The sequence below is a fragment of the Pantherophis guttatus genome, chromosome 1, assembly GCF_059756535.1.
Source record: "Pantherophis guttatus breed Tessera chromosome 1, ASM5975653v1, whole genome shotgun sequence".
Lineage (NCBI taxonomy): Eukaryota > Metazoa > Chordata > Lepidosauria > Squamata > Colubridae > Pantherophis > Pantherophis guttatus.
This window is the reverse complement of record NC_142063.1, coordinates 89,063,155-89,077,334: the sequence shown is the minus strand read 5'-3', so window position 1 is coordinate 89,077,334 and position 14,180 is coordinate 89,063,155. Positions and strand designations below refer to the sequence as shown.

General features: G+C 37.9%; 1 protein-coding gene across 8 annotated transcripts in view; it reads right to left on the bottom strand.

Moving 5' to 3' along the window:
* The window catches only part of ANO5 (anoctamin 5), a 69,718-nt gene extending 55,914 nt beyond the window's left edge, over nucleotides 1-13,804 (bottom strand). For 2 of the 8 annotated variants that reach the window (XM_034417250.3, XM_087877696.1), the window contains exon 1: nucleotides 13,317-13,804. In XM_034417250.3, coding sequence (XP_034273141.1) covers nucleotides 13,317-13,377 — 61 coding nt within the window. In that variant the 5' untranslated portion in view covers nucleotides 13,378-13,804. The remainder of the gene's footprint in view (nucleotides 1-13,316) is intronic. The other 6 variants (XM_034417248.3, XM_034417249.3, XM_034417253.3 and 3 more) reach the window with 5 other exon arrangements.
* Nucleotides 13,805-14,180: the final 376 nt, after the last annotated feature.

The window sequence follows — 14,180 nt, the reverse complement described above, 5'->3', positions numbered from 1 at the left end:
TCAGTAATGGAGCCATCTAAGCAAAACTCCAGTTCCCTGGGAATGTCAGGTCTGTTCACATTACCAGGTTTTGAGGGTCTCCCAAAATGACAAAATGAACAGTAGGGATAATAGCTATAAGGTATTCAGAATTCTGTCTCTGAAAAGTTGTAAGAAATTTTGACCACCAAATGTTTAAATTACATATACAGTAAAGAGGAAATTCAGTAAAAGGCAAGGTGATAATTGCATGTATTATTTCTACAATGAAGTATGGTTTACACCAGGGTGTCAAACTCATGGCCCGTGAGCTGGATGCATCACGCACTGGCCACTCCCATGCCCAGTTTAGTGAAGGGGGAGAAGTTGTGATGTGACATCGTGAGTTTGACACCAGTGGTTTACACTGTTCTTTACAAACTTTGTTAAATCACAACAAGAATAAAAAGGAAGCATTTTTGGTTTCCCTCTTCTAGGAACTGCAGTCAGGCTAATGTCACAATAGATTTTCAAGTTACACTGTTCTAGCAGAAACAGTAGCTTTTAGATGTGGTTTAGATGGGCTGTAGCTTTGCGGTATTGCTCAACTTTTGGTTAAATGTTCCTCTGCTTAAATCTTTCTTCCTATTGCTTGTTTGGTTCTCAGTTCCCTTATTCACAACAAATCTCTCAACTGCCTTGCCTAGCTCAGTGTAGCTATGGTGACATCCTCTTAAACACTGGTTTACTGCAATTTGTGCTTAAAATTATACCAGTGTTTGATGTTAAGCCATTTAAATGGCTTGTTTAAAAATGCATGAGTAAAACCAGCCATAATCGTTTATGATCTTCACTCCTAGCTAATGGATATGAACCATTAGCAGATTTGTTTATCATGAAAAGTTCTAATTCCAGAGACATCATAAATTGACTTATTATGAATGGAAATCTATTCTATCAGAATAGATGTAGTTGAGGTTGCTTCTGAACCCAAATCTCATCATTGTTCTCCAACGGAGGCAAATCCAGGAACATATTTTATCAATTCATGTGATAGGCCAAAGGAATCTCTTTCAGGAACATATCCATCAAAAGATATGTGATGATAACTCTATTTTTGACTGTTATTATAGATTCTATAGGGGCTGCCTTTGTGCCTGTTCTGGAAACTTCAGTTGTGTAAAGTCTGACCGGTTGATTTGTGGAAAAAGTGAAAAAAAAATCACACTGGTGTTTAAAGCTGGTTGCCAATTCACATATGGAGCAATACAAAGTGCTGGTCATTAGACCAGTGTTTTGGAAACTTTCAGATGTGTAGACTTCAATTCTCTGAATTGCCAAGCCAGAATTCTTAGAGTTGAAGTCTACTCATCGGAAAGTTTGAAAAACTTTGGATTGCACCATTCTATTTGAGAAAACATGCTTCTTTCTCTATGACGAATCTTCACATTTACTGAAATTATTTGAGGAGACTAGCCTACAGTAGGCCCAAGTTATAAAGCAGGGATTTGGAATTAGGACTTCTCTGTCGTTGAACTAATTTTTTGGAATGCATTCCCTATTAGCTTTTTAAAAGACCCTTGAAAGACTTTTTCTGAACCGGATTTTTAGTGTTGATTAGCTTATTAATAAGCTCACTTGCCCAGTTTTGGTTTCAATTGCTATTTTAAGTGTTTCTAATGTTTAATTTTAGATTTATTTTCTCTATAAATTACCAAATGATTTTTAGGAATTAGTATTATACAAGCAGAATAACAAATAACAATGTGGAAATCACCTTTGTATTTCCAATTTTTTTAAAAAAATTCAAGATACTTTAAAGCAAACAAAACTAGCTTTCAATTTTTATTCTAGATAATCTCAGGGGGGGAAAAATCAAGCAAAAAACTCCCCCAAAATGAAGTGCTTCAGATGTATTTGATTACAATTTCTACTACCGTTAGCCAGTATAATCTTCCAGAATTGGGGGTGTTTGAAGCCAACATATTTTATTTCCGAGATTAGTTTTAAACTTAGAAATATAATCTTTCTCTCCTTGAAATAATTGTGAAATCCCCTTTACCATTTAACTTTGGGATACACTCATGACAAATTAAGAAATGGCTGTTAGCTTTATCATAGCTTTGTGTGTGTGTGTGTGTGTGTGTGTGTGTGTGTGTGTGTTTTGTTTGTTTTTTAAGTATCCATTTTCTGTATTTAGTTGTCAGGCTTGCTCAACATTTGCTAACTATAGCTTCTTGGATCTCCTAACTTGTAGTTTAGAAAACCTCTTTGAATAACAACCCAGAGATCACTGTATAATTTTCAAAATCAAACTAAGAAAAAAAAAATAATGACCAACGTTAAATTTATGGGCAGTCACTGACACAGGGAGTTCTAACATCTTGCCATATTCTTTTTTTCCCCCAAGTTTTGTTTTATTTATATAACATTCAATTTTTATCAAACAGTGTGTGTTCTGGGTACAATTATGTTTAAATAGTCACATTTATACATCTTTGTTGTCATAAGTCATCACCATATTAATAATATAATAACATTAATACTTAACCTTTAACCTCATCTTTAACAACTCTATCCCATTTCCTCCATTTATATCTCCTCCTTTCAAACCTCTATTTCTGTTATCTAGTCATTGATAGAATACGTCTCATATAAAAAAAATATTCAATTTCTTCTTTATCCTTAATAGCAAGTGTTAATCTATCCATTTCTGTACAATCTAATACAATCTAATCTCAGATGGGGGAATCTTATCATTTTTCCATTGTTGCGCAAATACAATTCTAGCTGCAGAATCAAATATGCAGTCTTTTTATCATATTTTTCTGGAAGCATGCCCAGCAAAAATATCTCTGGTTTCAAGTCTATATGTTGTTTTATCATTTCTTCCAGCCATGTGTGTATTTTCATCCAATATTTTCTTGCTTTTGACCATGTCCACTACATACAGTATGGTAATATGAACCAAATGTTTAAAGACAGATCAGATAAATGTTGGAAGTGTAATAAAATATCTGGTTCATATTACCATATGTGGTTGCCATATTCTTGATATTTTTGAAATGTTCCTGATATTAAAACAGTTCTGCTGAAAAAAAAAAAAAGGATCACAACTTAGAATGCCAAATTATAAAATAGCACTGTACCTGTAAATATTAGGGTTCCTGGAGAGTCCCAAAGAATATATTCTTATCAGAAAGGTTGAAAAATTGAATGAATAAATAAAACACTGACTGAATTAAGAAATTCTAGATAAACATGATAAGCTGTGTAACAGATTTCAGTATTTAACTTCCAGGTATCTCACAAATATTTTATTTTCAATTGTCTCCTTGTGAAATTAGTCCCCAAAATCATTAAATTCAACATGAGTTTAGGAAAAGTGTCTTCAACAATATACTGTATATTTTGAGCCAGGAATGCAGAAGCCTACGCTACTTGGGGGAAATGTTTTTCCAAAGTCAACATCAAAAGAAAATTATTTATTTGATCTTTCAATGGCAGCTAGTCTTTAAAATTTTAAGGAATGTTTTATCTTATTTCCTAGTATTTTTATACATGCATGCATAGATTCATTATGTACTATCCAGTCAGTATCAATGCTTAATGACTATATCAATTTTCTCCATGATGATCTGTCAAGCCTTTTAATTGTGCACTTATTGCCACTGTAACTGAATCCATCTACCTTGCATACAGACAAGTACGTATGTTCATTATATTTCTGTTTAGACTAGTTGATACAACAATTCCAATTTGAGATAATCATACAATTTTACATGCCAAGGCCAGCAGTATAATACTGTAATCTAGCACTGATCAATCACCAATATATCTTACAGAGTATCTTCATATAAGAAAGTTAGGAAATGTCCTGCACAAATCATAAAATTCTGAATAACAGTAACAAAGAGATTACTAGTGTTTATCTGTCACGGGAGTCAAAATGGTTCTAGCACAGGGGTGTCAAACTTTTCATTGAGGGCTGCATCAGGATTGTGTTTGACCCTGTGGGCCAGGATGGGCATGGCAGCTTGATGTCACTTGTGTCGGGGGCTTCTGTGGTGGCCTGAGCGCTCTGCCAGCTCCCGAGCTCAATTTTCAGCCATGACAGCTTCCTGCTGCCCTCTGCCAGTGAAAATGGAGCTCAGGGGACGCCCTCCCCAAGCTCCATTTTCACTGGCAGAGGGCAGCAGGAGGCCATCACAATCAAAAAGAGAGAGGCCCTCCCAACGTCCATTTGGCAGAGGCACTGTGGGCCGGTCCTTTGCTGTTTCTAGGGCAGCCCCACGGGCCAGATCTAAGGACTCCGTGGGCCAGATCTGGCCCCCGGGCCTTGAGTTTAACACCCCTGATCTAGCATATCATCAAGAAATGAAAACAACATTGGAATCATTTGGAGCAATGGAATGACTCAAACTGCTGAATTCAAAATTGCCTTCTCCCATCTCACACTTCCCTGAGTGCCCTTTTCAGAAGTTTCTGCTCATTAATATCAGTAAGAGAATGAATAGCAATTATCTGCTTGATAATGCATGCTACAAAATTAAATAAAAAAAGCCACAGCCTTAAATCCTTTAAATTCCCTATCCCAGTGACCCTTTAATAAATTCCATACAAATAATATTCAACATTTCAACATTGATATATTTTATGTTCGTAAATCATGTAAATCTGAATCTTTCTGTAACTATAGTGATAGAATATTACTCTATTCCCTTCATGTAATAGCATGGAGTAAATAAGGGGAAATGAACAATTTCTAACCAAATTACTGACAAGCATGTATTGTACCTAATTGTATCACTTCAGTCACTTGGTTAAAATAATAATGTATTTCTTATTTCATATTTTCACTAGGTATACATAGAGATTGCTTGATAAACATGCAAACATAATGTATGAATCATCCCAAGGGTAGGTTAATTATTCTGTAAGAGATGTTCAACAAACCAAAAATACATTTGGTTAAGTACTACCTTGAGAATAGTCATTAGAGCTGTTCCTGCTTCAAAACATGATTCCGGGGAAAAAAATCATTTTGAACCAGGCACAAGTGCAAGACCTGCCATCTATTCATAAAATTAAAAGTGCCATTGATTTAAAAACTAAAACTTAGCTAATGAGAAGACTCCTTAAAACAACATTTTCAGACTCTAAAGAAGCCTAGAAAAGAAGCCTGAGGTTCTTATGAGATTGTGTAGTTTTGGGAAGCACTTCTGAAAAATTTCTGACACACACAAGGCCCAAATACCTAATTTATCTCATGTTTACCGGAAGAGTGTGGAAGAAATAAATTACATGTTGCATGGCAACACATGTAACACTGTTAACACCTGTAACAATTGCCAGCTTTAAACAGGTTTATTATACCAGTTTCATTAGCATAATTTTCGGTAATACTATGGAAGTGGTTATGCATGCTGACTGAAACCTTATTGATTTTCCATGAAATAAGAAAAAAATGAACTTGTGATCTATGGTTTTGATGATTAGGCAAGATATAAAAAAAGAAGTTATATTGTTACCATAGATTAAAATGCAAACTTAAAATTACACTTACAACTTCTGTAAAGATTAGAAGCTACCCCTTTGTATCTTTCTTCATTCTTTTCTATTTCTTTTACTTTTTCTTTGAAATTGTAGCTTTCCCTTCAATTTTTTTCTTTTATTTCTCTAATTTAGTATTAGCTTGTATTAGTTTTTATCCTTTTAAAAAGTATTTAATAACAATTACAGAATAAAAAAGTGGGAATGTGTCTCAATGTATAGAATAACTATAAAATTACTTTTAAAGTAAAAGTGAAGAAATTAATTCTAACTAGAAACCATTCTTAGGCTCTAACCTTATATAGAAAACATGCCACATCCAAAATTTGGGTTTTAGAGTTTATATTTTAATTCTAAGAATAGAATTCTATGTATAACATATAAAGTATATTAGTTTATGGCACAATGTATCATGAACCCTCCCCCAAACTGAGCTAAATAAACTATGATTAAATTAATCATGACAACAAATGCAAATACAGCCATAATCTATGTAAAATTATTTATTGCTGGTGTACACTGGTATCTTACCTCATTCTAACACTTCAACAACAATAAGTAACACATTTGAAGCACCTAAATTTCAAAATTTCTATCCTTTTGCTCACCTGAGGCAAGGAGAAATTCCATCTTTGTGCAGAGCTGAAGGAAATAGTTTAGATGAAGATTTGTGTGGTGCTATAGCACAATTGCCTACAATACTTTTACTAGCCCTTTAAGAGACTACTATGCCACTCTAAAAAGCAAAAGAACTATCATCGTTCTTTAAATGAGCTTATCTTGGTCCTTCAATGGTATCTGACCTGGGATGTGACTTATGGTGAATAAACGCAGCTTCATTTTTCAGTCAAAGGGCAGAAGAGACGAAGTGAGTGGCTGTTTCCTGGTTTTATAGAGATCTACACTGAGTCGCCTTTCCTAAATTTAAAGAAATATGCAAAGCAAATGTAACACTATTGCAAAGTTTCTCTTGGAAACAGGCAGTTATTAATAAGAAAAGGAAGAGTCTGTGTTTTTAACCAACCAAAAGAAAAATAGAACTTTTGAATGCTTATCTCAATAGCTTCCCAAAAGCTTTACTAATTTTTTAAATTTGTTTTCAGTAGCATGTTCATTGACATTGTCATTAAAAATTGGCACTTTAAAAGCATGACAGCTGGGGACTGGATTGGAAAGATTATCAGAAAATAACGTATTTTCCAGTTTTCAGACAGACATAGAGAGAAAATTTTCCTCTAGACATTCTACTGCTCCCAAGCTGAGAGAATGTATATTTGCATCCAGTTATATGACTGGGAGATTATAGTTCCATGTATTTGCATATACAAATCCTATGGATATGTGTGGGGATAGCAATGAAACAAAAAAATGACACATTATAAAATATGTGCTGTGCTGTGAACTCTACTCTTTTTTGTTGTACTGGCATGCTTTGACAAATAAGGGTCAGAGATTAAGTCATAATACTTGTTTTGCATTTTAACAAAATATTGACTTGCAATATTGACTTGCATGCCCTTGGTATTTACTGGCATGATAGAAAGAAAAGTTTTGTTTGATATTACCTGGATCCAACATCATCAGAATAATTTAATACATCTTCAAGATATAAAATAAAAATTGCAAACCAGAAGGCCAAAAGTTCTAGGGGGAAAAATCAAGTTCAAATATAACATGCTTCATCTTTTGAATAAAGAGCTTGAAGACAAAACATGACCTCTTTATTGTTGATGTGAAAATGTCAAGAAAACTACCACCATAGTTCTCCTCAAGGAAGAAAAGACAGAAAATGCAGGGCAAAATTAAATGTAATGACTTTTCTCCTCACAGAACATGCTCAGTAAAAGCTTTTAGAATACCATCAGCTATGTACTTTGTAAATATTAACCTTTCCCTTAGTCATAGAGAAATAATTCCATTACAGTCTGCTTCAGGAAAATGACTTAGAAATGCTATAAATAATTTAGACAATGTTTTTGAAAAGTGAAATGTTTCTCAAATCATCCTATAATTAGCTCAGAAAACATATTTTCCAGTGCAATGATAGTAACATACTTTTACTTTCAAGTTATGCTGGTATATCTCATCTCATAATTATAAGGATACTAACAACTATTCGTATCATACTTTTTATCATGTAGTCCAAGACAACCTAGAAAACTAAGACAAAGTAAAAAACCAGTAATATAAATTAACATAACAATATATTTACAAAACCTTAATGAAACAGAACAAAATAAAAAGTCAGGAAAAATGGGAGGGGGGAGTAAATGCCAGGAAGATTGCAAATAATTATGGGAGGAAATCAACAAAGTTGGCTTTTAAAAAACAAAGAATTAAATAGGAATGTTTTAATACTGAAGTGGGAGGCCAAACAGGGAAATACTAGGCAAATATCCCTAAGTAGGAAGTTCCAATATCCAGGCAAAGCTACAAAGAAGATTCTGTCTCTTGTCCAAGCAAATGTACTTTAGAAGTGACAAGAAAGCCACCACATATGAACCTAATAGTGAGCAGGCTGATTGAGGATGAACTATGATATCCTGTTTATAAATAATATAGAGCTAAAAAGTCAACATGCTGAGTTGCTATAAACTTGGATATCTACGGTAGTACTGAAGTCAGGATCAGAAGAAATCTCCCAAAAATGTAGCTTTCTTTTTAAAGGAGTCCAATCTATTCTAGCATGAGTGAAAGCCATATTTTACTACTAGGATTCAGATGCACAGCTACTTCGCATACATTATATCTTCACTTATTAACCATCATCCTAGTCATCGATAATATCATGTAATGATATTGGAATTTCCCAAGCTTCTCTGGAATCTGACAGTACAGAGACTCTTTACTAGATAGGTGTCCTCAACAAACTAACTGCATTAATTTCACATTTCCATATAGTTTTCCCAATGGCACTTTTTTCTACATACCCAAATAAGTATACCCTTTAAGTAGTGTATGTGGAATAAAGTAGCTGGGCCAGGTAATTATTGGTGTGAAGTGAGCTGTTAACAATTACTGAAGCAGCAATTTCCACAATTGCTGCAGTATTTTTTGTGCACACATGGTCCTTGCTTAAGAACTATTCATTCAGTGACCCTTCAAATTAAGAAGATGCTTAATGAATGGTATTTATACCCAGCTTGCATTTACAACATGACACTGCAAGTTTGACACCTGTGTGTTATATCATGCTTTACAACTGCACCACTTACCACTAGAAATTCTGGTCCTAATTCCTGTGAAGAGTAGTGTACTAAATACATGACAAATACATTAACAGTAATAGCCGGTATTACACTCACATTATTATAATGTAGTAGGTAATTTGAGATGCCTAAATTCAGTAGAATATGACTAATTTAATGCAATAGAATAGCACGCCTCTGGATCCAAAGATCATGTTACACTAATCCAAAACACATGGGTATCATTTTGGTATGATAACAGCATGAAATGAACTGTTGATCTTTGAAGTGAAAGTTGAACTTTGAAGAAGAAGCAGGAAAGAAGACTATTAATGCTTTTGAACTTTGGTGTTGGAGAAGATGCCAGAGATTATCATGGACAGCCCAGAAAACAAACAAACCAATTATCAAACAAATCAATTCAAGGCACAAATGAACATGCTTAAGTCATCGTACTTGTCACATTATGAAAAGATCTATCTTTGTTGAGAAATCCATAATGCTAGCAAAGGTGAAAGCTAAAAGAAAGAAAAGAATGCCTAGATGCAAAGAGGATGGACTTGATCATAGCAGCAATGGGTAGGCCACTGGAAGACCTGAACCATAAGGAAAGTATCAGGGAGAAAGATCCACCTATATAGTCACTAAGAGCCAAGACAAATTTGATGACACTTAATTTCTTACATAGATAAAAGTTGAGGTTGTACTGATTATCTTGGAAAATAAACCTATGAGCCGTGGTGGCGCAGTGGTTAGAGTGTAGTACTGCAGGCTACTTCTGCTGACTGCCAGCTGCCAGCAATTTGGCAGTTCAAATCTCACCAGGCTCAAGGTTGACTCAGCCTTCCATCCTTCTGAGGTTGGTAAAATGAGGACTCAGATTGTTGGAGGAAATATGCTGACTCAGTAGACCTCTTAGAGAGGGCTGTAAAGCACTTGTAAAATCTAAATGCTATTGCTAATACCTTAAAGTAGTATCTACACATTATGTAGTATTCAGACTACATCTATTTCACATAAAGCCCACTGGTTTGCAACTTCAGAATTATTTACTTTGATGTTTCATCTTCAATATAAAACATGGAATTTGACAATGACATTAGAAATAAATTGTGCACATCATGAGTTTAAATTTTAAATCATTTTTACCTTAGAAAGAGCACTAGGGAGCCACTGAAATCCAAATGATTAAAATAAGATGCTGGAGGTAAAGTCTCCTTTGAGTCAAACTCAAAATCTGGAAACCATTTTATACTTTACTTGTTCAATTTATATCCTGCCTTTCCTTTAAGAGCTCAAGCTAGCAATGTGTAACTCTTCCTTCTCCAACTTTTTCCCTGCCACATCTGTGAGGTAGGTTGCACCAAAAGTGGTAAACTTAAACCACTCAGTGCACTGACGATGGACTAAGAACCCTAATTTAACTTCTACATCAAGCTAACTTCATGGTCATGTCCGAATAATTTTCTTGGCAACTGAATGAAAGTGGTTTTACACTGCTTTGTTCCAGTATACTTTTATAACTTTGCACTTAGACTACAGCTCCAGCATTGTTTGCTTCCAATCCATACGCTCAGCTTCAGAGCTCACGTACACCCAAGTATCTGCTGAATATGTGAAAACAGGTTACGTTTTATACAGTACAGCCATTCTAGGAGGTGGTTGCTGAAGTCACTAATCCAAGCTAGCCATTTCCAGTATGTTATGTCATTTGTACAGTGTTTGTTTGGTTTTCCTGTCTACCAGAATTAGGTAACTTGTCCTTGTCTTTTACTCTGTTTTTACCTTACTCCATCATCCACACCTGTACCAGCAGAATCTTATGCTGGTTCTGCTTCTTTCTCAAAGGCTGGTCCCAATTGGTGTTAAAAGGGAGTGAGAGATCTAGCTGTTGGCTCCTATTTTGTGGTGTGCCATGGGGCTCAATACTTTCTCCACTCTTTAACATCTACATAAAGCCACTGAGTGAAATCATCTGTCACTATGGGTTGACGTATCATCAGTATGCTGATGATACTCTGCTCTATATCTTCACCCCTGGTAACCCAAGTGATGCTGTGGCTGCACTCTGGTGTTGCCTATAGGCTGTGGGGACCTGGATGTGGGACAATAGGCTTCATCTGAACCCTGGCAAGACAGCATGGCTTTGGGTACATGGAGCTTCAAGATTCGGGACTTATGACAGTTTTGGATGGGGTGGCACTTTCCAAGACATATCCAGTCCGCAATTCAAAGAATAGGTGGCAGTCACAGCTAGGTGACACTTTTGTGTGCCAGTTGCGGCCTTTCCTGGATCAGGAGTCCCTGCACTCAGGCACTCAAACCCTAACCATCTCATGTTTGGACTATTGCAATGCACTGTATATAGAGCTACCCTTGAAAGCATTGACAGAGTGCAGTGGTGCGGGCAGTTCTTAGGGCCCCTAGAGTGGCCCATGTTATACCACTGCTTCAGGAGCCACATTGGTTTGCTTCCAGGTGTTCCAGGTGTTGGCTATCACCTTTAAAGCCCTGCATGGCATGGGACCAGACTATTTGAAGAACGATATCAGCCTGATGCAACTGGCCCATCCAATCTGTGCTGGCAGAGGGGGCAACTGCAGATCCTGTCAGTCAAGGAATTTTGGCTGGTGGGTTCCAAGAGAAGAGCCTTCTCTGCGGTGACTTCTGCCCTCTGGAACATCTTACCCCCTGAGCTGAGATTAGCTCCCACCCTCCTGATATTTTGAAAGACTCTTAGGACCTGACTCTGCAAAATGGTTTGGGGACCGAATGGGAGAGTTTCATACTGAAGGTGGTTGACTAATTAAACTTCAACCCCACCTCCCCCACCTGAGATGGGTGGCAAATAAATGTTCTAAATAAATAAACTTCTGTAGTACCTAAAATACAATCTATCTTAATAGCTACTTCATTGCCTGTAAAATGTACAACCTAACTGCTGAACTGCTGCAAAAAGATACTATAGTATGTGGATTAAATTCTGAGAAAGTTTAGAATTCTGAGAAATTCTGAGAACCGTCCAACTGAAGTTCTTGGACGTATGATTGAAACATTCATGTGCTTCTTTGACACTTTCAAAAAGTTCAATAATTTGTGTATCTGCAATTAACATTTTCTAGGAAAAGAAGTACGATATAGCTGACACTGTAATCCTAGCCTAACCAAATAATCACTCCATCTTGCTTTATCTTTCTCCAATGAGAACATCATAGAAGGCAAGTAGGAGGAAATGAGCAGAAAGATCACAACAAAAATAAAACGTTAACATCGAAAGAGGAAGAGGAGCATAGGGCCATCAAGTTGAAGGTCTAAAGTAACTTCTGATGCCATCAGGTGAAATGGCACTTTAAGCAGTCCTGGGAAGAAAGTCAAAACTTGCTTCCCAATTCTATTAAGAGGTGGTTTCTCTCTCCCCCCACCCCCATCATTTTGTTACTTCCTCTCTTACAATAGCATCTCTCTCATGCATTTTAATGCTTTTCATTTAAAAGGGGCTGAACAAACTCTAGGCTCAAATAAAGTCCACACAGGAGATATATATTTCTCAAAAACAATTTTAAAAACCCGGAAGCCTTTTTTTCTTCTCTTAAAGTCTGTAGAGATTCTCAGTCATCCAGGTCATGGTTGTCCCAAAGGTGCTTTTTTCAGGAGGCAACTGGACTTCCTTGTTTTTTTCTTTGAAGACATTTTGCTTCCCATCCAAGAAATTTCTTCATCCAGTCAGAGCTGAAGAAGCTTCTCGGATGAGAAGCAAAAGGTCTTCAAAGAAAACAAACAAACAAACAAGAAAGTTCAGTTGCCTCCTGAAAAAGCACCTTTGGGACTTTTTTCCCCCCTTGGGCAAATCTTTTTTTTTCTTCTCTTTCTTGGAGAATTGTGCCTAAATATGCTTATTCCCCTGTTTTGTTACTACTCTAAAATCACCGAGCGCCCGTCCTATATTCTCTCTCTAGTCTAGACCTACTTCCCTACCGTTACTTCTACTTAACAGAAGGCAGGTATGCAGCGCTGCCTGTCCTTCAAGGCTCCGTTTGCACGTGTATTAGCGTGCAATCTTGTGGAACAATGAATGCAGGAGTGATCATCTGAAGAGGGTTTTTTTGGGGGGGGGGGTGAAATGTCAACATTTTTTTAAGAGGGTGCCGCCCTCCTGCTATGGCCGCCTGGGAAGCCACGCTTTTCTTCTGATTTGACTCCAGTTAACCTCAACTTCACCGATCTTCTCTCCCCACCACGCGCGGACAGCTGGAAAAATCACGCCTAAAGCAAAGCATTTGTTTTTTTATTTAAAAAAAAAAAAATCGGACGTTCACTGCTACCAGTCGAACCCGACGATCAGGCCGGGACCGGGCTACGCCACCGCCCTGCCCAGCCCGGATCCGGCCGGTTGGCTTAGCACCGTTATACGGATCCGAAAGCAGAAGGCCCCCCAAAACCTTCAGCATCGCAATAGGGAGAAGCCGTGGAAACCGTGGGATTGAAGCAGCCCGAAGATTCCCGAGATCTGGCAAAACCGCCGCCTCGGCGAGATGAAGAGTTTCTTCTTGGGCAAAGCCTTCTTGCAAATGAAGGAACCACGAAATCTCCCGCCCCTCCTCTTGGCCTACTACTCACCGTCGTGGGTCTGCCCCATCTCGATGAGAGTCTCCTCGTTTTTCTTCCCCACGCGGTTCATGGCTGCTGGGAAAGCAGGCTGGCGGGAAAGATTAGGGGGGAAAAAAAAAATACCAGCCCGAAATCCAGCGGGCAAAGTCAGACTGAGAAGAAATGGAGGGCGGGCCGGGCTTCGGCGAGGCGCTAAGGCGCCACCCTCTTTTTTTCCCTTGTCAAGCCCTCCGCCTCCACCTTATCTGTCTTCCCGGGAAAGTCGGGAAAGCTGCATTAATGAGTTTCTGTCATACCAACTCCAGGGACTGGGAAGGAGATGCCGAAGGTGGAGGGGGAGGAGGGGAGGATGGCTCAGAGTTGTGAAAAAGGGAGGGCTTAAAGAATGAAAGCGGAGGCGGGGGGGGGGAGAGAAGTCGAGGAAGAAGCGAAGATTTGGTTGAGTCAGGGTCTGCGCGCGCGCGCGCGCCCTGCCAATGTGCAGTCTCGGGTTACCCGAGAGCTTGCGTCACGGCGCGAAAGAGGGGAGGGCGAGAAGAAAGAGGCGCCATTGCTTCACGCTGTTTTGCTCGCCTCTTTCTCTTCCCCCCCACCACACTCTCTCTGCCTCTATGTGTGTGTTTGTCTCTGTCTTTCTCTCTCTCTCTCTCTCTCTCTCTCTCTCTGTGTGTCTGTCTCTCTCTCTCTTCCCGTTGAGTCTTTGAATGCTGATGCTACTTTGTGGGTGGAACTCTCTCTCTCTCTAATTGAGCCGGTTCATTCCCACATTTGCATTGACCAAGTGAAGTAATCGAAAGAGTTGAGCTGGTTTTCCAGTTCTTCCTTCCTTCAATTCTTCCTGCTTCTCAAAGTGGAAAAGGAATTTGTTTTTTG